The following is a 24829-nucleotide window of genomic DNA, read 5'->3' on the forward strand; positions in this document are numbered from 1 at the left end:
TATAGTGATATAGTATACAGTGATATAGTATATAGTGATGTAGTATATAGTGATATAGTACATAGTCATATAGTATATAGTGATATAGTATATAGTGATGTAGTGTATAGTGATATAAATAAGATTTATGTGGCCAGTGCTGGTGGGTTACTGGGACACATAAGAACCTGCTCACTGCATCTTATTTTAGCTTCTGCTGCTAAAAACTCCCAGTCGGATACTCAGCTATTGATCACAGACTCACCCCAAAAACAGGGAGGCGACCAAATAATTCAATTATGTGTTTAATATACATCTACAGTAGCTTTACCCCCCCCTCCCTTAGTTAATTGGATATCTCATTTCTTTAGAGCAATTAATTGTTTGCAGCAGGAATAATTATCAGCAGTGTTGTACATAGTAACTAAATCCTGGGAAATAATACTGGGCTCTGGAATCCTGCCCCCCTGTGCCCCCCCCCAGCAGGGAATATGGGTCTCTTATGTGTTTATTTAGTGCACAGTGTTATTTGGTCTATCTATCTATCTATCTATCTATCTATCTATCATCTATCTATCTATCTATCTATCTATCTATCTATCTATCTATCTATCTATCTCTCTCTCATCTATCTATCTATCTATCTATCTATCTATCTATCTATCTATCTATCTATCTATCTATCTATCTATCATCTATCATCTATCTATCTATCTATCTATCTATCTATCTATCTATCTATCTATCTATCTCTCTCTCATCTATCTATCTATCTATCTATCTATCTATCTATCTATCTATCTATCTATCTATCTATCTATCTATCTATCATCTATCTATCGTCTCTCTCTCTCTCTCTCTCTCTCTCTCTCTCTCTCTCTCTCTCTCTCTCTCTCTCTCTCTCTCTCTCTCTCTGTTTCTATATCTATATATCTATCTATCTAATCTATTTATAAATATTTGAGTCACAGATGGGCCTTTTTCTATTTGAGTTTATTCCCCCTTTATATTTCCTGCTTTATCAATCCACAAACTAAGGTTCTTCCATTCAACCTCATTTGCTTTCCTCTGCCTTTTTACGGTCTATTATAAAATAAATGTTTAATTATACCGAGACCTAAAAAATATTATTTTTTAAATTCGTCCTTTGTATTTCTTTGGACACATTTGCCCTGATTTTGTTTTTTTTCTCTATTGTATAAAAGAGATGTTGTTGGGGGGACAGTTAATATCAGGGTGTTGGAATCCAGGGGATTGAGTAGATTAGTGGTTTCCCCTTTTGACTCCTTTTGATTTGGAGGGGGGTGTCTGTAATTTAAGATAAATTCCTTGGTTTTTCCCTAGTTATTTATATCGATTGTCTTAATTCTGCCATTTCAAAAATCCATCATAGAACACTTGTAAAGAACCCTCCTCCCCTCCTCCTCCTCCTTCCCTCCAACCTATAGGATATATATATATATATGTTGACTCCTTGTGGAGGGGGGAAGGGGTTAATATGGAGGCGATGACGTCAGCTAGAGGTGCTGAAGGAGAAGAGTGACAGTCTGAGGCTGAGGTTGGGTGTGAGTTGGGTGCTCTACACAAACACACTTGCACCCTGACTTTCCGAGGTCACATCCACTAGATCCTGCTGACTGGGTTGTTATTCTGGATATACAATAACCGGGGGGCTGCAAAATCCCCCAAATCTCCACCCCAGGATGCCCTGCTCCACTGTGTGAGGATTGTCCTGCTCTTAACAGGTAATTCCTTAGTACTGACAGATGCCTTTAATATTCTTTATCCCTCTCCTTTCTCCCTGCTCTTTAACTGTCAGACGTGTGTGTGTGTGTGTTAGTGACCGCAACGCTTTGCGCAATTATGTTAACGCTTTGCGCACAATTCGCTTAGAGAGAACTGCATGGAGTAAACCTTAAATTGTGTTGTTAGGGGAGGATACACAGTTAATTTATGAAATCTCTACCCTTGTCTCTATAATATAAACTGACCATAGCGCTGTTCATATTGGAGAATGTGATATTATTATTTCTACTTGTTCCAAAGGGTTTTGTAGAGTGGGTAGAAATGATACAGAAATTGTATTTATGTCCTGAAAGGGAATGAATCCTGGGCCAGTGTCCAGTACAAACACTACAGCTCATATACTGGGCCACTAGGAATTCTACCCTAATCGCCACTTATGTCTTTGTACATTACTCTATCGTCTCTTTACATTTGGACTGTTTAAAAATTGCTTTCAATTTAACTGAGTTTAGTTTAAAAAATATTCCTGACTCACAAAAAAATAAGCCGCAAATAGCAAACTCTAAAAAAAAAGTCAATTCTTTATCATTTGTCATTAACTATTATATTTTTAAATGAGAAGGGTATTTAGGCAAAATGAAACTGTACAAATAAAATCCCATTAAATAAACTGACAACGAATAAGATCGATTAAACCAGGGATTTGGTGCAGGGCCGGAATTATTCGTGCGATAAACTTGATCCGAAATATCCGAATGATTCCGCACACAATAAGCAAATGAGATTTTAAGTCGCATTGGTCAGTTTGGCCTCATATCTATTGCCAATTGGGGAATTGGGAAAGGCAGATTATTGTCAAGATCATTCCTTGTGCGATTTTAATGTCCATTATCCATTTTAGGTCATTCATAAGATTATTAGTATTAAAGCATCAAATTATAATTATGAAACCACACACATGTTATAACATTTATATATATATATATATTGTGTGTTTCATAGTTGCAATAATGTTGAATTGTATGGTAATATCTGCCGTTTCAAATAAGCAAATTGTCCCCTGAGATTTAATTAAATCAAAGTTTGTTTTATATTATTATTATTATTATTATTATTATTATTATTATATCATTGGTATTATATTATTTTTTGTATTATATTATTAAATAGAGATTTGGTTTTATATCTATATATTTAAATATATATATATATATATATATATATATATATACTGTAATTGTATATATATTGTTTTTTTTAAGTGCTGCAGACTCTGAGGGTCCTGCAAGGCCAAAATCTATACTATAACCCCAATTAGGGTTTTTCCCATTTATTTCATTAAGGAACCACCTCTGTGGGCAGCACATGGTCTTCTATTGTGGCGAGGTTAATTGGGTTTTAATTAATTGTAGCATCACTGTAAATTGGAGCTTTGTAAAGGAGATGCAACTGATAGCGGAAAATACATCAGGGAATGGTCCCGAAAATTAAAAGACAGAAGATTTTTTTCTTTGTGAGACCAACTAGAACAGAAAGTCTTGTCCTATTGAACTGGAATCTTTGGGGGCTCACAGCAGAAATAGGGGCCAAAAAGGAGACTGATTAAATTCTGGACCACAAAGAGTGCATGCAGACTGTGCTCAAATAAACTAATAAATATTGCTTTGTTCTAGATGGCCACCCAAGATATTTAGTTATATTTACCTGCAGTGTACCTCTCTTTTTACGGGGAGTAGTACTGGTAGATAGAAAGAGTGCTGGGAAATTCATTCATTCTCCACCTGTTCCCTCTTGATTGTACAAGTAGTACAGCAGAAACTATAGTAGCAGTAGGGAATGGGATAATAGTTTCTGGTTGTGCAAAAATAATTATAGTAGGGATAATGAGCAGCTATAATAGCACTTGGGATGGGAAGGGAGCGTGACTGTGGGATAGCAGGTATAGTAGGGAGAGATGGTGCCTATAGTAACAGTGGATAATAGTCTCTGGGAAGGGAGTGTGACTGTGGGATAGCAGGTATAGTAGGGAGAGATGGTGTCTATAGTAACAGTGGATAATAGTCTCTGGGAAGGGAGTGTGACTGTGGGATAGCAGGTATAGTAGGGAGAGATGGTGCCTATAGTAACAGTGGATAATAGTCTCTGGGAAGGGAGTGTGACTGTGGGATAGCAGGTATAGTAGGGAGAGATGGTGCCTATAGTAACAGTGGATAATAGTCTCTGGGAAGGGAGTGTGACTGTGGGATAGCAGGTATAGTAGGGAGAGATGGTGTCTATAGTAACAGTGGATAATAGTCTCTGGGAAGGGAGTGTGACTGTGGGATAGCAGGTATAGTAGGGAGAGATGGTGTCTATAGTAACAGTGGGATAATAGTCTCTGGGAAGGGAGTGTGACTGTGGGATAGCAGGTATAGTAGGGAGAGATGGTGTCTATAGTAACAGTGGATAATAGTCTCTGGGAAGGGAGTGTGACTGTGGGATAGCAGGTATAGTAGGGAGAGATGGTGTCTATAGTAACAGTGGGATAATAGTCTCTGGGAAGGGAGTGTGACTGTGGGATAGCAGGTATAGTAGGGAGAGATGGTGCCTATAGTAACAGTGGATAATAGTCTCTGGAAAGGGAGTGTGACTGTGGGATAGCAGGTATAGTAGGGAGAGATGGTGCCTATAGTAACAGTGGATAATAGTCTCTGGGAAGGGAGTGTGACTGTGGGATAGCAGGTATAGTAGGGAGAGATGGTGCCTATAGTAACAGTGGGATAATAGTCTCTGGGAAGGGAGTGTGACTGTGGGATAGCAGGTATAGTAGGGAGAGATGGTGCCTATAGTAACAGTGGATAATAGTCTCTGGGAAGGGAGTGTGACTGTGGGATAGCAGGTATAGTAGGGAGAGATGGTGTCTATAGTAACAGTGGGATAATAGTCTCTGGGAAGGGAGTGTGACTGTGGGATAGCAGGTATAGTAGGGAGAGATGGTGTCTATAGTAACAGTGGATAATAGTCTATGGGAAGGGAGTGTGACTGTGGGATAGCAGGTATAGTAGGGAGAGATGGTGCCTATAGTAACAGTGGAATAATAGTCTCTGGGAAGGGAGTGTGACTGTGGGATAGCAGGTATAGTAGGGAGAGATGGTGCCTATAGTAACAGTGGGATAATAGTCTCTGGGAAGGGAGTGTGACTGTGGGATAGCAGGTATAGTAGGGAGAGATGGTGCCTATAGTAACAGTGGAATAATAGTCTCTGGGAAGGGAGTGTGACTGTGGGATAGCAGGTATAGTAGGGATAGATGGTGCCTATAGTAACAGTGGATAATAGTCTCTGGGAAGGGAGTGTGAATGTGGGATAGCAGGTATAGTAGGGAGAGATGGTGTCTATAGTAACAGTGGATAATAGTCTCTGGGAAGGGAGTGTGACTGTCGGATAGCAGGTATAGTAGGGAGAGATGGTGTCTATAGTAACAGTGGATAATAGTCTCTGGGAAGGGAGTGTGACTGTGGGATAGCAGGTATAGTAGGGAGAGATGGTGTCTATAGTAACAGTGGATAATAGTCTCTGGGAAGGGAGTGTGACTGTGGGATAGCAGGTATAGTAGGGAGAGATGGTGCCTATAGTAACAGTGGGATAATAGTCTCTGGGAAGGGACTGAGTTAGTGACTTTATAACAATGTTATATAACATATAGCCACAATCAGAAAGTATAATAAAATAGAGGGGTACAAACACATAGTATGTACCATTCAGTTATTTATTATACAATACATAAAATTGCACTTGCAGAAATCAAAAACCGTTTTTACCCTGATGAAGTTGGACCAGGGTCTAAAGAAAAGCATTGGTTATCACACGCACCATGAGGAGGCAACATATTCAACTGATCAAGCAAATGCCGGGTCATTGGTCTACTTGGAGATCTCACTGTTTGCAAATCATGACTTGACGAGTCTTTAAACACTGATACTGTGTAAATGCAATTGTAACTGCTTTAGAATGAATTAAGAAATGGTACCCACTGTAGGTTGGAGCCCTATTATTTTCTTGTGCTTGTAGATGACCAAAGATTGACCTACTTTGTGAGGTGGTAGCAACAACGTTTTGGAAGGAAGTTATAAACTGGAATTGCCAGTTCTGATATTTCCAAATTAAGGAGATTAAATATATAAAAATTAGAAGGATCAGCACTACTTGGACCCTTTTGTTTCCCCTTGTGTATGATATATATATACAGTAGCCACTATCAGCTGACTACAGCCCTGTCTAGTGTTTATTCCTCTAATGAGTTTTGGATTGAATATTTTTTAAATCGTCTACTCATCTAATATATATGCTGCTTACAGCCTTCTTTATTCACTGTGATATCTAGGTTCATGTTTGTTCTTCTCTTTTTGCAGCAGACAGAAGACCAAAGAAGACCCTCCTGTTTGCCTCTGGAGAGAGATGGCTACCAGTCCCTTACCAGTAACCAATGATATTCTCCTGGCATCTACCCCCAGCAATTGCCCCCAGGATTCTCTAAGCCAGTCCAGGTCCAGCTACTCTGCCATGAAACCCAACCAGGTCAGCCAAGTCATTCTCTATGGCATTCCCATTGTCTCACTGGTGATTGATGGACAAGATAGGCTATGCCTTGCTCAAATCTCCAACACCCTCCTGAAGAATTACAGCTACAATGAAATCCACAACAGGAGAGTGGCCCTTGGCATCACCTGTGTGCAGTGTACCCCGGTGCAGCTGGAGATATTAAGGCGAGCTGGGGCAATGCCAATATCTTCTAGAAGGTGTGGGATGATCACCAAAAGAGAAGCTGAAAGACTGTGCAAGTCTTTCTTAGGTGAAAACAGACCTCCCAAACTTCCAGACAACTTTGCTTTTGATGTGAGCCATGAGTGTGCCTGGGGCTCTAGGGGTAATTTCATCCCAGCCAGATATAATAGCTCCAGGGCCAAGTGCATCAAGTGTACTTATTGCAACATGTACTTCTCCCCAAACAAATTCATCTTCCACTCACACCGCACACCGGAGGCAAAATACACGCAGCCAGATGCAGCCAACTTCAACTCATGGAGGAGGCACTTGAAGCTGTCGGATAAGACTCCTGCAGATGACATGATTTTTGCCTGGGAGGACGTGAAGGCCATGTTTAATGGCGGCAGCCGCAAGAGGGCGCTCTCCCATGCACATTGTCATTCCATAAGCTCAGTCAAGTCCAGCTCTGGAATCCTTCCCCACATGATAGGTCAGGAGATCAGCCAGAAGAGGCCGAGGTATGAAGAAGAAGAGGAGATAGAGACTTCTAACCTCACAAGTAAAACCCAGAGAAGCTATCCGGTCATACCAGTGCCCAGCAAAGGGTTTGGCATGTTGCAAAAGTTTCCGGCGAGCACCCTTTTCCCTAACCCTTACACCTTCCCGGCTTTTGGACTCTGCCAGAAGAAAGATGACAGTGACTCGGTCAATAGTCAGAAGACAAGTGCCCTGTCTGGATTGTTTTGGCCCGGGAGGAAAGATGCTTTCTACCCCCCATTTTGTATGTTTTGGCCACCGAGAACACCAGGAGGCCTCCCAGTCCCCACTTACCTCCAGCCTCAACCCAGCACCCTCACCTCTATCACAGACAATCCTAGTTTACGGCAAGCCTTCCTGGAGCTCTCTGACCAGAGTGATGGCAGCAGCATTAGCAACACTGGTGACAATCTATTTGAGACGGAATGCTCAAGCTCCCCGGTGGCCAGTGACATCAGGGCCTCCTCTGAAGGGAGAGCCAATATTTTGGACGTACCCCCTTTCCCTATCAGAAAACAGAGCTACCATTCAGCCTTTAGGCCGGTGGTGAAAGATGCAGAAAGTTTAGCCAAGCTACATGGCAACATGGAGGACTTTGCATCGGACAGACATGTTTCCCCAGGCACAAGTTGTAGTTACCAGAGTGATGGCTCAGACACGGATGAAGAACAAGAGGTGGACGTAGAGTCCAACAAACAACAGGACGATGAAGAGGAAGAGACTCTCAGCAGCCAGTTTCTCCAAAGCAGAGGACTTTCAGAAAACACAGACAAGACCCTCAAGGAAAGGTCTCCCTACCCGTCTCCCCGAAATGAGCCGCACCACGAGGAGAAACTCGACAGCCCCGAAACCCAACCTTCCACCCCAAAAGACTCCAGCCCCCGTCATACATCACTGGAGGAACCCTGCTGCAAAGATGTAAATATCCCCCGCTGGGCTGTTCTGCTAATTATTATTATTTAAATGCAGCTTTAGGCGGAATGCTTGATGTATGCATAATAAGATTGATAGCTCCGTGCCCGGCAGGAATGAAATCTTCAATATGTTTTGCTTTTTAACACAATGCCACTGAGAGCAAATGTTCTACATGCAAACAGAGCGTTCCCTTGAGATCAGTGCACTCCCCTCCTCCCACCCGGCCATCTAATAGGATTGTGTGACATTCTATTTCTCCTCTATACGCCTAGGCACAAGGGCTCACACTCACCCCACACTCTAGTTCTAATGAGGCATTTCCTATAGAATGTTGTAGCAAGTACTGGTTTACAGAAGGAAACGGGAAGAGAGAACAGAATAAACTTTACACATAGTTACTAGTAACCCTCTACTATTTCTAATATTTCCAACTTTTCAGGCAATAATTTGTCATTTAGCCAAAAGCCGATGATCATGCAAACTGCTGCATCCCAGGTCATTGTGGGTAGGCATTCAGAAGCCTTGCTTTATTGCTGATCCCCATTGTAAGCAGCAGTCCTGTCCTGCTTTATGGCAGCTGAGATTCTAGCTATCTGTATAACAGAACATTCTGTCCCAGTGGCTGCACAGATCCTATCTGATCCCCATTGTAAGCAGCAGTCCTGTCCTGCTTTATGGCAGCTGAGATTCTAGCTATCTGTATAACAGAGCCTTCAGACTATTGACTGCTGAGATTCTATTTCATACCCAGTGCAGAGTTTTGAGACCCAAGAAAGAAAGCTAATCAAGGCCAGGGGAAACTCAACAGTTTTAAAATGTATTTTATGAAAACTGGATATTTTTACAGTAAAAAGAAAATTGCCAGTCACTATGTACATTGAAGGTGACATAGAAATACCAATTTGGATTGTAAGTGTCCCTCTAACAGTATGTGGATATGTGAAACAACTGTGGAATACTTTATTGACAATTGCATGGTGCATTTAGCCACAATGTTGTGTATATTTACTGAATCATATACAAACGCGTCCCTTGTGTGTTTATGGCAGACTCCGAAAACCAAAGAGGACGGCGCCAGCTTATCGTCAAAAGAAAATTGTTTCCCAGGTGTGTAAATCTCACTTTCATTTTTACACTTTAATGAAAAAAAATCTGCTTTGGTTTTGTGAAATGAAATCTAAAGATGATTTGTATAAAGAGGTGGAAAAGCTTTATCCTTTACGTTTTGGGGCACATTCATTGAAGGTCAATTTTTTATGTTAATATTCTTGGAAATATAGCTGAATGGTTGATACACAAATGTTGATACAAAACTGTCACCCCAATGTTTCTATATATCTGTAACCTTGTTATGAGCTAAGGGGGCCCAGTCTGAAGGTCAGTTAGGGGGAGATTTGGGGTGAGTGTTTATTTGTACCCTGGGTACCCCTGGAACTATAGCAGGGTGACACCCCAATGTTTCTATATATCTGTAACCTGGTTATAAGCTAAGGGGGCCCAGTCTGAAGGTCAGTTAGGGGGAGATTTGGGGTGAGTGCTTATTTGTACCCTGGGTACCCCTGGAACTATATCAGGGTGACACCCCAATGTTTCTATATATCTGTAACCTTGTTATGAGCTAAGGGGACCCAGCTTGAAGGTCAGTTATAGAGAGAGATTTGGGGTGATGCTTATTTGTGCCCTGGGTACCCCTGGAACTATAGAAGGATGCAAAGGGGCCCAGAATTTACTGTTTCACAAAGGTCAGGAAATGTCTGATCTAGATTTATTTACTACACTATTTGTTGCAAACATAACACTGACATCACTGCAGACTGGCACCTCACTGCATATAATCTGCACATGGAATTCCCTTTGCATAATAACTGAGGCTCAGTGAAGCACATTTAAGTGCAAGGCTTGTTGTGCTACTAATCATGTGCCATAATTTTTTATAATCTTCCTGAATGACCTATTTAATATTCTTAAGAAATCAAATCCAGGGCTGCAGCCTTCTCATGTAATCAATTCATATATTTGACCCAATTTTCCTTACCTTAAAGTGAATTAGTTGACTTTCTCTTGCCGGTATCTGCAGAGAGACCCTTGGAGTTTCAAAGAATGATGTATATGGACTACCAGGGGCTCCTGGCCCAGGGAACCTCTGAAAAGACACAAGTGCCATGAATACTATATATTGGCAGCGGCATAATGCTTCACACCTGTAACTATACTGCTTTGTACCCCCAATATACCCCTACTGTAAATGATAAGGATATTAGAAGTCACTGAGGGGTTGTTCTGTGACCATATAAAGGCACAAGGCTGCAGACTGAGTTATACAGGGAACTCTGAGTATCACTCATGTATTATAAGGGATAATGTACCCCCTACTGTAAATGATAAGGATATTAGAAGTCACTGAGGGGTTGTTCTGTGACCATATAAAGGCACAAGGCTGCAGGCTGAGTTATACAGGGAACTCTGAGTATCACTCATGTATTATAAGGGATAATGTACCCCCTACTGTAAATTATAAGGATATTAGAAGTCACTGAGGGGTTGTTCTGTGACCATATAAAGGCACAAGGCTGCAGGCTGAGTTATACAGGGAACTCTGAGTATCACTCATGTATTATAAGGGATAATGTACCCCCTACTGTAAATGATAAGGATATTAGAAGTCACTGAGGGGTTGTTCTGTGACCATATAAAGGCACAAGGCTGCAGGCTGAGTTATACAGGGAACTCTGAGTATCACTCATGTATTATAAGGGATAATGTACCCCCTACTGTAAATTATAAGGATATTAGAAGTCACTGAGGGGTTGTTCAGTGACCATATAAAGGCACAAGGCTGCAGGCTGAGTTATACAGGGAACTCTGAGTATCACTCATGTATTATAAGGGATAATGTACCCCCTACTGTAAATGATAAGGATATTAGAAGTCAGTGCCAGAATGGGGTGTTCGGGGGCCCATGGGGCCACCACCTGGTGATTTCTAAAACCATTATATTTTAAAGTAACAGTGCATTATTTCATATAATGAACATGTATCCATGGCGATTCGCATGACATCATGTGACATCAAGCACTGACGATAAAATAAATGTGTTTTAAAACAATAAAGATAAATGTTGCAGATTTGGCTCATGGTTACTCATCAGCAGCATAATATAAATATGTATTGAAAATTTAAAGGCCTTGAGCTATACTTTGATCTCTTGCCCCTCCTAATGCGCATCTGTTCAATGGAAATATTTCTATTTGCTTCATTGCAGACAAAAGCAAAGAGATGCATTTCTTCCCCGCAGAATCAGAACCATCGGGAGGAGAATTCTGGAGAGAACTTGCAGGTAACGTCTGTGCTTTCCCTTTAATACAAATGGGGCCATGACTTGAGATGAAAGGGTAGATTTATCAAAGAGTGAAGTTAGAGATCTCCGCAGTCTGCAGAGTGAAATTCCGCCTCTCTCTATTCATTTCTATCGGATTTTTAAAGGCGTATTTATCAAATGGTGAAATTTCACTATCACCCTTTGATAAATATGCCTTTAAAAACCCCATAGAAATGAATGGAGAGAGGTGGAATTTCACTCTGCGGACTGTGGAGATCTCTAACTTCACTCTTTGATAAATCTACCCTGAAATCTCCCTTTAATACAAATACACTGCTTTGTGAGGGACCCGACGGTGGCAGCCACTTTCAGCTAATATCCCCAAGAATAAGCAAATTGGAATAAAAAAAAAAAAAGAAGGCCGTTAATAGCAACAGGATTATTAATTGCACAAGAAGGGATTTTAGCGGCGGATACAATGAGAGCTCCGGCACCGCCGTGGCAATAATTGAAATGTCTCTTAAAAACCTTCCATTAAAAAGGATCACAGCTTATTGCTTTTTATATCTGTCAGAAAGACATTAAAGGTGTTTTACGGCCATCTCTGGCAGCATTTATATTATCCGCATGATAATGATCTCTACACAAAATGTATAATACATTGACAAAAATTACATTATACAAATTAAATGAAACCACCTTTTTACTGATTGCCAAATGTCTCCGAGGGCTCGGCGGAGAGACGTGATTAGAAGTTTTGATACTAAGTTGCATTGCAGTGTCTTAAGGAGAGGGCTTTCTGCTTTCCTGGGAAAAGGGAATCTAATTTTCCATTTATGTAATGCAAACTGCCTTGGCTTTGACTATTCACGGTTAATTGACTGTCAAACGAGGTTGTTATCCTCGGGCAATGTCTGCAAATTTGCCTGTCAAATGAGACAGAGAGAGCAGGCAGCAGAGAGAGAGGCGCTGGGAAGAGCAGAGAGAGAGGCTGAGCTGAAAGGAGACGGGTGTAAAAAGGAAACTATATAGAATCTCAATGGGGTGTAAGACCCATGTGAGACGTCCAGACTGTGGCCCTCCTGCTGCTATTAGTGCAGAGCAAAATAAGGGTGATGATTCCACCTCCAAAAACTACCCCAATATGACCACAGACAGCAGATTAAGTGCAAACCAGGTGGTCTATAAATGTAGGACAAATAGTGGAGACCCTATCATTTAAAGGGGAACTATCACGAAAATGGAAATTTAATGTAAGCTTCATCATACTGAAATAAGAAACTTTCTAAATACAATCAATTAAAAATTCTGCATTGTTTCTGAAATAATCAAGTTTATCTTCACTATTCCTCTCTCAGCATCTGTTTCTCTTCATTCTCTCTTCATGCAGCAGTTGGGTGTCAGATATTCATTGACAGTTAGATCCAATATATCTTATAGGGAGGCTCCTTTTGCCTAGAAGATGTATTAGAGCTCACTCTATTAAACTCACCAGACATCATGGGGCAAATTCACTAAGCGCCGAAGCGCGTAACGCTAGCGTTACTTCACTAGCGTTTGTCATTTTCGTTACTGCACAAATTCACTAACGAACGCTGGTGTAGATTCGCTAGTGTTACGTCGCACCCTTACGCCTGGCGAATTATCGCTACGGACGTAACCGCAAATTCACTAACGCGCGCAGTGTACTGAACGCTACCTTTTACGCTAGACTTCCTTCACAACCTCAGACCTGGCGAAGCGCAATAGAGTAGATAGGGATTGCTTCAAAAAAAGTCAAAATTTTTTCTAAGTCCCAAAAAACGCTGGCGTGTTTTCTACATTATGGGTGATAGGCTGAAAAAGATCAAAAATTTTTTTGGGGCTCCCCTCCTTCCCCCATACATTTCCTGACTCATGGCAACTTAACTATACAGTGGGCACATGTGTAGGGCAAAATAAACATTTTATTTGATGTTTTGAAGGTTTTCTAGGCATTTGTAGTGCTGATACGTATTCCTCCATTGAAATTTGAATTTGGCGCCGTATGCAAATTAACCATCGCTAGCGTAACTTCGATTCGCTTATCGAATCAACGCTAGCGCAACTTCGCAACCTTACGCTACCCCTGTGCGCAACTTCGGATTTTAGTGAATTTGCGAAGCGCTGGCGAAACTACGCCTGGCGAAGTGCGGCGAAGTGCGGCAAAGTTACGCCTGGCGCAACTACGAATCTTAGTGAATTTGCCCCCATGTCTCTCTACATGCAGAATTTGTGCAAAAGGCAGTTATTTTGTTTGTACTGGAATCAGTTATTTGAGTGAGCTCTAATACATCTGCTAGGAAAGGAGCCCCCCCTAAAAGATATATTGGTTGTAACTGTCAATGAATATCTGACACCCAACTGCTGCATGAAGATAGAATGAAGAGAAACAGATGCTGAGAGAGGAATAGTGAAGATAAACTTGATTATTTCAGAAATTATGCAGAATATTTAATTGATTGCATTGATTGATCAGTATGACGAAGCTTACATTAATTTTTCATTGTCACGATGGTTCCCCTTTAAATATGGACTTCTTGTATTGAATTGAAAGATCACAGACAAAGGCTTCTAAATTAATAAAGGGGATTGAAGACCCTAGATATAATGACTATAATAGGCAATAAAGCTTAGTCGGGATACACAATGGGCACACGGGCCTCACATGATGCAGAAAGGAATATTTTATGTTGAAATGGTCCTTTGTCTGGGTCTTGCAATTTAAGGCCTTATGCTGAACAGCAACTCTCTCTGCTGTCAGATTGGGGGTCAGTAACATGAGGGGGACACTCTTCCCTGGGATCCTCCATGATTAAGCACAGTCCTGCCCTCTAGAAGTCTTCACATTCTGAATAGCAGATTGAGTGGAGTTTACTATGATACCCAGAAAGGTTTCCTGAAGAAGATCAGACAAGACGGGGGGTAGGTAGGCAGGTAGGTCAGCACCCACAAGGCTTAGGCTACACTGCATTTTACAATTATACGTCATTATATCCCTCCTGGGAAATCTTGATAAAAGCCCCCGTTAAAGGAGACACTAAGCTGAACTGCGATATGTTATTACCCTTAAGTCCTCTGAACATTCCATTAACCCAAGGGAAGGGGGAGGGCGTTTGTCAGCTTGTGGGGAACAGCAAAAATACATTGGGGAGAGTCATGAGGGATCTGTCATTGACTTTCCACTTCAATGTCAGACGCTGCTCCAGAATAAACTGTTCAACTGTTGCAGCAGCTCCCACACTTCTGTCTGTACTGAACTAGTTCAAGAAGGAACCGCCTGTAAACATACACGAAAGGAAACGACTGGGTGGGTTTCAGCTCTATTGTATATATATATAAATACAAATAGACAGAAGAAGATTGCTGTGGGCACAGTTATAGAGGAATGCTATGGGCACAGCTATAGAGGAAGGCTGTGGGCACAGTTATAGAGGAAGGCTGTGGGCACGGCTACAGAGGAAGGATGTGGGCACGGCTATAGAGGAATGCTGTGGGCATAGTTATAGAGGAATGCTGTGGGCAAGGCTATAGAGGAAGGCTGTGGGCAAGGCTATAGAGGAATGCTGTGGGCACAGTTATAGAGGAAGGCTGTGGGCACGGCTATAGAGGAATGCTGTGGGCACAGTTATAGAGGAAGGCTGTGGGCATGGCTATAGAGGAAGGCTGTGGGTACAGTTATAGCGGAAGGCTGTGGGCACAGTTATAGAGGAATGCTGTGGGCACAGTCATAGAGGAAGGCTGTGGGCACGGCTATAGAGGAATGCTGTGAGCACAGCTATAGAGGAAGGCTGTGGGTACAGTTATAGAGGAATGCTGTGGGCACGGCTATAGAGGAATGCTGTGGGCACTGCTATAGAGGAAGGCTGTGGGCACTGCTATAGAGGAATGCTGTGGGCACAGCTATAGAGGAATGCTGGGGGCACAGTTATAGGTTCATGCAGCACAATGTCAGCTGGGAAGCACAGTAAGGGTTAAAGGCAGAGAGATACAAAAGGGATGAGAGAGCGGAAGGAATATCTGGCCCATAAAGCTTGTAATTAACTTCTGTATCATATTCCCAGCGTGTGACACACAAATTTGCGTTTGCTGATTCGCCGCGATTTTCAATTTTAATAACTTGTTGAAACATGGCCCTGAGAGCCGAGCTATAAACTCCAGCGATTCCTCCCCCCACCCTTCACTCAGACAGATGTTGGGTGTTTGTCAGTCTATTCAAGGTGCCAGTAAAACCCCACGTAAAACTCTATTGGGGTTATGTAATAAAAGGCATGAAGTTGGCCCAGGAGCAGTAACTAATAGCAACCAATCAGCAGTTAGCATTTACTGGTCACCTGATTATAAGCAAGCATCTTATTGGTTGCTCTGGGTTAATGCTCTTGGGAAAACTTAGGGCCTTTTATTACATATGGGGGTATTTGTCCCACCCGGGAGCTGATGGTTGAGGTTGTCTCTTTCCTGGGTGCCAGCGGAAATGCTCTGCGCCAAACGAGCCCTTAATCCAAAATTTATGGAGTCGTTCACGTCCCTGGATACAGCTTTAATCTTAAAATTAATAAAAAAATTCAATTCAATCAATTACTTTGATTAAAAAAAGAGGCCACAGAGCAAGGGCCAAAGTCAGCAGGGTCATTGTAGGATTTATTTTTATATTTTTGTTTTTTCTTCCCCCCATAGGAGAAGCCAGCCAGGAAAACAGCACGGCCCACTCCCTGAAAAAGGATGTTGGAAGCATGGGAAAAGGTACCGATACCCCATCATCTTTAGTATTTGCTTTGCCTTTAAAAGAGAACTAAACCCTAAAAATGAATTTGGCTAAAAATGTCATATTTCATATAATGAACTTATTTAACTAAAGTTTGAGCTTGTCAATAGCAGCAATGATCCAGGACTTCAAACTTGTCACAGGGGGTCACCATCTTGGAAAGTGTCTGTGACACTCACATGCTCAGTGGGCTCTGATTGGCTGTTGAGAAGCTAAGCTTAGGGCTCGTCACTAATTATCCAGCAGAAAATGAGCTTCCCTGGCTGTAATATAAGCTGATGCTACAGGTTTGCTGATTATTCAATTCTGATGCTAATTGCACTGGTTTCTGTGCTGCCATGTAGTAATTATGTGTATTAATTACTAATCAGCCTTATATTGTGACATTTCTATTCTATGTGTACTGTATATTGTGAGTGGGTCCCTAAGCTCAGTAAGTGACAGCAGCACAGAGCATGTGCAGTGAATCAGCAGAAAAGAAGATGGGGAGCTACTGGGGCATCTTTGGAGACACAGATCTTTACTGCTAAAGGGCCGTGGTTGCCTTGGGCTGGTACAGAAGCACAAAACAACAAGTACAACATTTCTACCTACTTCTTTGGTTAAGCTTTAGTTCTCCTTTAAATGGTGCCAGCTGTATTGGACTCCCAGTCACCAGGGAAGTCATAGGTGCCCAGGTCCAAAGAACGTTGAGGGGTCGTATGTCCAACGTATGGACTTTCAGCTACAGTAACACTACACTTCCCTGGTAGCAGATGCTGGGAGTTGTTGTTCACTAGTAGCTAAAGGGCTGAAGGTTGGGTTGGCGCTGATATAAAGTGGTTCTGTGTTATCGCCCTCTGTCTCCATCCCAATTGCTATGACAGTTCACCTATAATGGTACATTTAATGAAGGGAGTGAGACGGAAGAGACAGCTTGTATCTCCTGTCCAGGGTCCTCCTGGGGCCTGGGGTCTACCCACAATTGAGGCTCATTTATAAGCACCGGGCACATTTGCCCATGGGCAGTAACCCATAGCAACCAATCAGTGATTAGCTTTCTTCAGCCGGCTGCAGGTTGAACACTTAAAGCAATCATCTGATTGGCTGCCCAGGTGCATATTTGCCCAGTGTTTATAAATAACCCAACTGTATCCCTAGTGCAAGACACACAGTAACACCAGCCATGAGCCTGTGCTCGTCTACTTCTTTGTATTCTAAAGCAGCATTCCTGCCCCCAAAGCAAATCCAAGCCATTATCCTGGAATTCTGAGCCTCTTTGCAATTTATATTCCAAACTTTTTTCTGCTTTAGCCATTTTTGCACTGCTAATAAAATGCATCTAAAACAACAGCGCCACCTGCTGTTCGGTTGACAGACCACAGCCGAAAATTAAAGTGATGAGCAGAGGCAAGTTTTTGGGATGTTGCTCTGCTCAGTAAATGAAGTAAGCATGCAGAATCTGCTCATAGATCTGATTGGTTGCCATGGGCAACTACTCTTTATAAATGAGCCCCGGCAAGTTATCTTTATATATCTTTAAATATAAATGGTGGCTCCACCATACTCTTTATACTCTTTATACTGGCCATGCACTGCCAGATCTGGGCCCAATTTGGCCACCCACATGCAGAGCCAAAGCAAACTGATAGAGTCATGCCCTGCAGCCAAAGATTAAATCGTAGACTGGGGCCTAGAGAGGCTGTCGGACAAGGAAATCAAGTTAACAGGACAACATGGCAGCACCAATTTTCCTCTCTTTGCTATTATTCTCCATCATTCCAAGCGCCGGAGCCCATCGGACCTCTTTATTAACTCATGCATTGCCCTAGGCGAGGAAAGCATCCATCAAGCCAAGCGGCCGTATAACCAGGATGGGGTTAGCGGCTTCGTTAGGGGGATATCTGGCTTTTGAACCATATTTTACGCTTGACAAGCAGCATATGAATAATATATGGAGCCGGGGTGGATATAATTGAGATTAATGCATGCATATCAATCAATACATGACACGGTAATATAATACTTTAAGATAATATATTGCATCGATTTATATTCATGGATTTCTGCATCTGATCTATCCCCCCCCCCTTCCCACAGAACAGTTTTAAAGCTGTAAAATATTTTGTCGTCTGATAATAAATGGCCACATTTAACAGCCTCAAGCCTTTAACACGGAGCCCTTAAAGGGACATTATAAGTCGACCTAAAAAGTTCCTCCTGGTATTATTATACGTAGGTGATGCTGAGTGATGTACAGCAGTGTTGTTAGAGGAGGAGGCCGTTTGTCTGCTTGCTGGTAAAACCCTACTTCCTGCTTTCCTGCTGATCACATGACTTCCTTTTTCTTATTCAATGGATTAAAAACTTTTCTTAAAGTGATTGTTCACCTTTAAATGAACTGTTAGTATGATGTAGAGAGGGATATTCTGAGACAATTTGCAATTGGTTTTCATTTTTTATTATTTGTGGTTTTTGAGTTATTTCGTTTTTTATTCAGCAGCTCTCCAGTTGCAATTTCAGCCATCTGGTTGCTAGGGTCCAAATTCCCCTAGCAACCATGCATTGATTTGAATAAAAGTCAGGAATATGAATAGGAGAGGCCAGAATAGAAAGATGAGTAATAAAACATAGCAATAACAATACATTTGTAGCCTTACAGAGCATTTGCGTTTTAGATGGGGGTCAGTGACCCCAGTTTGAAAGCTGGAAAGAGCCAGAAGAAAAAAGGAAAAATTGCTTAGAATTAGCCATTCAATAACATGCTAAATGTTGACTTATAGGTGAACCGTCCCTTAAATATTTTTTATATTTCTATATAAAAATGTCTCTAATAAATGGGGTTTGTTTTCAAACAAAGGAGGGGTCTTATTTCAATTGAATTTTATTTATTTTCAGAAGAACTTCAGAAAGTCCTGTTCGAGCAGATCGACCTCCGGAGAAGGCTGGAGCAAGAATTCCAGGTTTTGAAAGGAACGCCGTCTTTCCCTGTGTTCAGTAAGAAGCATTTAATTCTTCGTTTCTGATATAATTATGGATATAGGGCAGAGTCGGGCTGGAGCATTTGGGGCCCTTCGGGGCCCCCTTCTGGCAGATTTTTTTTTTTAGGGGGCAGAAAATCGGGGGAGCAGGTCCCAGTCTGACCCTGCTATAGGGGGTAAATGTTAGTGTTAGGTGTCTAGTCAACCTATTTAAAGGGGAACTCTACCCAAAGAAAAAGACAATTTTGTTATTTTAATTGCACTAGGTCAATCAAAGAGTTAATTGGATGGTATAGGTTAATTCACTAGTTTTATTATTGTCTCTCGCTGTAAGACAGAGAATAGGGGGGGGGGAGCACATCTAAGAGGTTGGGGCGATGCCAGCAATATTTCTGTAGGTAATTAGGAGATTTCCTTATTATGGATATGAGTTCATGGGAGTGATGCCGAGAGCTGGCTGGAGACAACATATGGATTAAACAGAGAATATTAAACAGAGAATATTAAACAGAGAATATTAAACAGAGAATTTTGCTTACAGTGGGGACATTGGGTATAATGGCAGTACAAGGACAAGTGTAACCTCCAGAATAGAAAGTCGGAACATGATTCCCTCTGAATCAGCAAGAAGTAGAATGAGGCCAATGTCCATAAAGAGGCTAAATAATAATGGCTGATTTAAAGTGGGAGAAGGCGTGGCTTCATACTGGGGGGGACTGGGCTGTGACAGGGGAGCCAGAGCCCATTCCCTATGCCAGTAGATTGTGAGCTTTGGTGGTTTGCTTAACATCAGGGTTTGAATATTATAAGCTGTTCCAGGGCCTGTAATATCAGACATTAGATTGCAAGCTCTCTGGTGCAAGGTTTTACTCAAGAGGCCAGCTTCAACTGTGGGTCTCTGATACTAGATTGTAAGCTCTCCAGAAGCAACCTCAGCCTTCAAAAATGAAGTTCATTGGCTGCCCTTGCAGGGAAGAATCAAGCCCACGCCAGAGGGGCGGAGCATGAGAAAACTTACAAAGTCCTGATTGGTCGATCGTGTACGAATGCATAATAATTGGACGTGCTGCAAGAAACCATCAACTTAACTAACTTTCTTTTGGTTTCCAGATAATTTCCACGATCAGATGAAGAGGGAGCTGGCGTACAGGGAAGAAATGGTGCAGCAATTGCAAATAGTAAGTTATATATATATTGTATTACATGCATTACAGGAAAGGACAGGTTACTGCTCACATGCATTAATATTTAAATGTACAAATCAATGTACTTTTATTTAGTCTATTCTGAGGCATGGATTTAGTGGGCTTGTTCAATTATTTATAAATAAACCTTGCAGTAAACTGGCCGCATTACTGGGTCCATTTGCTTACAATACCCGTCACCATCATATAGTAGATTGTAAGCTCTTAGGAACAGCACCTTGCCTGTCATTTGTACCTGTCTGCATTTGTGCATTTGCTTTATTAGTCCCAATAGGTATTGTAAAATATTAATATCACCAGTCATCAGAGAATTAGAAATAATACAAGAGAAAAGTATTATATCGCCATCTGCTGGGCACTCTGGCAACTGCCTGTTATGCAGGAAAAACTATTTTAAAAGGGTGGTTCGCCTTTGAGATAACTTTTATTATGATGTAGAGAGAGATATTCTGAGACAATTTGCAATTGGTTTTCATTTTTTATAATTTAAGGATTTTGAGTTATTTAGCTTTTTATTTGACAGCTCTTCCATTTGCATTTTTAGCAATCTGGTTGCTAGGGTGCAAATTAACCTAGTAACCATGCATTGATTTTAATAAAAGACTGGAATATGAATAGGAGAAGGGCTGCATAGAAAAATGACGAACACCAAGTAGCAATAACAATACATTTGTAGACTTGCAGAGCATTTGCTTTTTAGAAGGGGGTCAGCCACGCCCATTTGAAGGGTGCAAAGAGTCTGATGAAAAAGGAAAAAAACTATAAAAAATAAATAATGAAAACCAATTGAAAAGTTGCTTAGAATTGGTCATTCTATAACATACTAAAAGTTTAAAGGGGTGGTTCACCTTTAATTTAACTTTTAGGGGGTTATTTATCAAAGCCCGAATTCATCTCATTATTTTCTGCTATAAACTCCGATCAAATCCGCTCTGGTTTTTTTTGCACATTTATTATTACATTTTCCCAAAAATTTGCTTTGCGGGGAAAAAATCAGACTTTCACAAATTTTTCGGATTTTTCACCTGAAAACTCTGATTTTTGCCTGAAAACTCCAAAAACTTCGGGGTATTGCACGAAACCCAGCGCACATCAAAAAATCAGTGGGTCTTCTCTCATTGACTTGCCGGATTTTCTGATTCCATCTTCGGGGTTTAATGAATTCCGAAAATATTTTAAAAAGTTAGATTTTATAAAAAAAAATCACAAATTTTTCGTGATTTTTGCATTCAGAGATTAGTAAATAACCCCCTTAGTATGACATAGAGAGGAATATTCTGAGACAATTTTCAATTGGTTTTCATTTTTTATTATTTGTGGATTTTGAGTTATTTAGCTTTTTATTCAGCAGCTCTCCAATTTGTAATTTCAGCCATCTGGTTGCTAGAGTCCAAATTCCCCTAGCAACCATGCATTGATTTGAATAAGAGCCTGGAATATGAATAGGAAAGGCCTGAATAGAAAGATGAGTAATAAAAAGTGTAGCCCTGCAGAACCTTTGTTTTTAGATGGGGTCAGTGACCCCCATTTGAAACCTGGAAAGAGTCGGAAGAAAACAGCAAATAATTAAAAAAAACTATACAAAATAAACAATGAAGACCAATTGAAAAGTTGCTTAGAATTGGCAGCTCTATAACATACTAAAAGTTAATTTAAAGGTGAACAACCCCTTTGGGGGCATTTTTCAAGATATTTATTTTTTTTGTATCTTGTATGAAGCCTGTGCATTTACGTAAGAGAAATGACCAAGATAAATCTGTTTTGCAGATCCCCTATGCAGCCAATCTGATCAGGAAAGAGAAACTGGGGACTCATCTCAGTAAGAGCTAAAAGGTAAGTTGGGATTCCTGGAGCAGAAAATTCACATTTGTGCCCAGTTTCCGCTGTAAAAAGCCTTCAGTATAGGGAATACATATGGAAACAGCTATTTGCATGGAGAGATGCAAATTCTAAAACATAGTTTTTACATTTTTTACGAGCGGGAGCTGCCATATTGATTACCAGGAATACCAAACTGCATCTAGTGTATATAAATCTGAGAACCACCTGACTTATACCATGTGACATATAGAATCATGGGTAATTAGGTGACTTCAGAAATCATAGGGCCCTATAGGCTAAAGCCAAGCCCCATTAAACCCCCAACCCATCTAAACACCAGTGAATGATTGACTGGGATAGAAACTCTATTTAATGTGCCTTTATAATGAACTAAAGAAATAGCAGCTGCTACTGAACTACAACTCCCAGCATGCTCTGACAGATGAATGAGATAACTCACTAAGGGGAATGAGCTGTCAGATCCCCATCAGCATGGGGAGGGAGTGTGATGCCGTTAATTAGGGCTATAGTATTTAAATAACCTTCTCATATTCTTTATCCGTGTGATTGGGACACGCCTTTAGCCCCAGGAGCTGACACATCATTGCACCACACTGAAATACTTTGTTAGTAACGCACTGGAAGCAGACGCAAGACTTTGCTATATATATATATATATATATATGTTCAGTCTGGCCGTTAGCTGAGATGCTGGGAGTTACAGTTCAACAATACCACTGATACTGAATCTACCATAACAAGTCCTGGGTACTTTCATCTACATTATTACCCTAGAAGAAACCATAATGCCTAGATTTGGCCAACCACTTTGCTCAGTTTTGACCAATACTGCCTGACCTTGTGAGCATGAAGCTGAGAATATGTTTAAAGGATAAATAAACCTTAAAAATAAGTGAATGTAAAATTGATGAGGGGGCTATTCTTAGCACTTTTCCAATTTACATTATTTGTTTATTTTCTTTTAATTCCAAGATATTAAGGGATACATGTACTGTTAATATGAATGAATTTAGTTACAACAGCACCACCTGCTGGTCAGTTTCCCACCAGTCTGACCACCAAGTAGTCAAGGAAGTTGTCAGGAGAAAGAAAGAGGCTGATGTTCTTCTGCTTAGGAAAGATTTGAGAAAGGTTTCTAATTTTATTCCTAAGCAGAAGAACATCAGAGCAGCCTCTTTCTTTCTCCTGACAACTATAGCATGGTCAATTCTAAGCAACTTTTCAATTGGTCTTCATTATTAATATTTCATAATTGTTTAATAATTTGCCTTATTTGCCTTTCCAGCTTTCACAAAAAACACATCTGTAAGGCTACAAATGTATTGTTACTGCTACTTTTTATTCCTCATCTTTCTATTCAGGCCTCTCCTATTTATATTCCAGTCTCTTATTCAAATCAATGCATAGTTGCTAGGGTAAATTGGTCCCTAGCAACCAAATGGCTGAAATCGCAAACTGGAGAGCTGCTGGATAGTGATGGGCGAATCTCTCCCGCTTCGTTTCGGCTAAAAATTTGCGAATTTCCCGTAAAATTCGCAAAACTTCGAAAAATTTGTGAAAAATCGTGAAATCAGAAAGTTCACGAAAAAATAGTGAAAATGGAACGTTTTCACAAAAAAATCAAGCAATTCGAAAGTTTTCACTATAAAATCGACTAATTCGAACCTTTTCACAAAAAAATCGTGCAATTCGACCTTTTCAGGGAAAAATTGTGAAAATCAGAAATTTTCACTGGTGAATTTTCACGGGAGATTCACGGATTTATTCGCTGGTGGCGCAACGCGGGAATTCGCCACAAATTTATGCCAGGCGAATATATTCACCCATCACTACTGCTGAATAAAAAGCTAAATAAATCAAAAACCACAAATAATAAAAAATGAAAACCAACTGCAAATTGTCTCAGAATATCCCTCTGTACATCGTAACAATTAATTTAAGAGTTGGATTTATTAACAAATGTCAGAAAGTAACAACGTTTCTGTTCCGCAGTGAAGCCCCGGTGACTCCAGCACCGTTTTCTGTAAAGACCAATAAATCCGTATAAAGACTGAGACTTTGGGATCACAAATCGGACGGATAATGAGGACAACTTTGTACCATAGATTATAGCAGCCAATCGGCAGGATTTGAATAACCGTGGACAGACCTGCCCAACAAATGGACGGAGTGTTTTCCTCAAATCCGACTTGGTTTTCCTGCCGCTGCTGAAGTGATGGAACCCAACTCTGTGCTCAATGCTGTAAATAACGAGGTTCGGCCCAAGGGGTTGCGCTTGGAACTGGACACTGATTGACTTCTGCGCCTTCTGTTCGTTCACTCTGCCTGCTGTATGGATGAACTGTAACCCCCGAGGCATATTTTACAGTTTAATATTATGTGTAATTATAAATATAATCTCTGGTCTAAAAAGGTCATTTATCATGATGTTCTGGTAATTTCTTTATCATTTCTGTGGATACAAAAGTCTATAATAAACGCTATCCAGTGACTTTCGCAGTGTGTAGCTGTGTTGCTTCCCTGCGGGGAGACACTAGGGGGCAGCAGACCCCACAAACAGCAAGGAATTGGGGCAATACTTGGTCTCTCTTCTCCCCTCCACCTGCTCTAGGATAGTGACAAGGGGGTCGGTAGCAGGCCCGGACTGGCAATCTGTGGGTTATGGCAAATGCCAGAGGGGCTGCTTAAAGTGCCATAGAAAGTCAGTATTTAGTAGGCTGGTGGTGGCTATTTGGGCCTCTGTGTGGGCTAAGTGGGCCTCTGTGTACCTGAAATGCCAGGGCCTATTTTAATTCTCAG

The 24829-nt window shown here is 41.1% G+C and overlaps 1 protein-coding gene across 1 annotated transcript; it reads left to right on the top strand.

Annotated features, from left to right (window-relative positions):
• The first annotated feature begins 1543 nt into the window (after positions 1 to 1543).
• Positions 1544 to 24521, top strand: LOC108705489 (SKI family transcriptional corepressor 2). The gene is made up of 9 exons (XM_041580645.1): positions 1544 to 1724; positions 6115 to 7924; positions 8971 to 9028; positions 11184 to 11258; positions 15936 to 16001; positions 18901 to 18999; positions 20094 to 20161; positions 21956 to 22021; positions 24023 to 24521. The coding sequence occupies exons 2-8, from the start codon at positions 6161 to 6163 to the stop codon at positions 22016 to 22018; spliced, it is 2193 nt and encodes a 730-aa protein (XP_041436579.1). The 5' UTR covers positions 1544 to 1724; positions 6115 to 6160; the 3' UTR covers positions 22019 to 22021; positions 24023 to 24521.
• Positions 24522 to 24829: the final 308 nt, after the last annotated feature.

This window comes from Xenopus laevis, chromosome 1S, assembly GCF_017654675.1.
Source record: "Xenopus laevis strain J_2021 chromosome 1S, Xenopus_laevis_v10.1, whole genome shotgun sequence".
Taxonomy (NCBI): Eukaryota; Metazoa; Chordata; class Amphibia; order Anura; family Pipidae; genus Xenopus; species Xenopus laevis.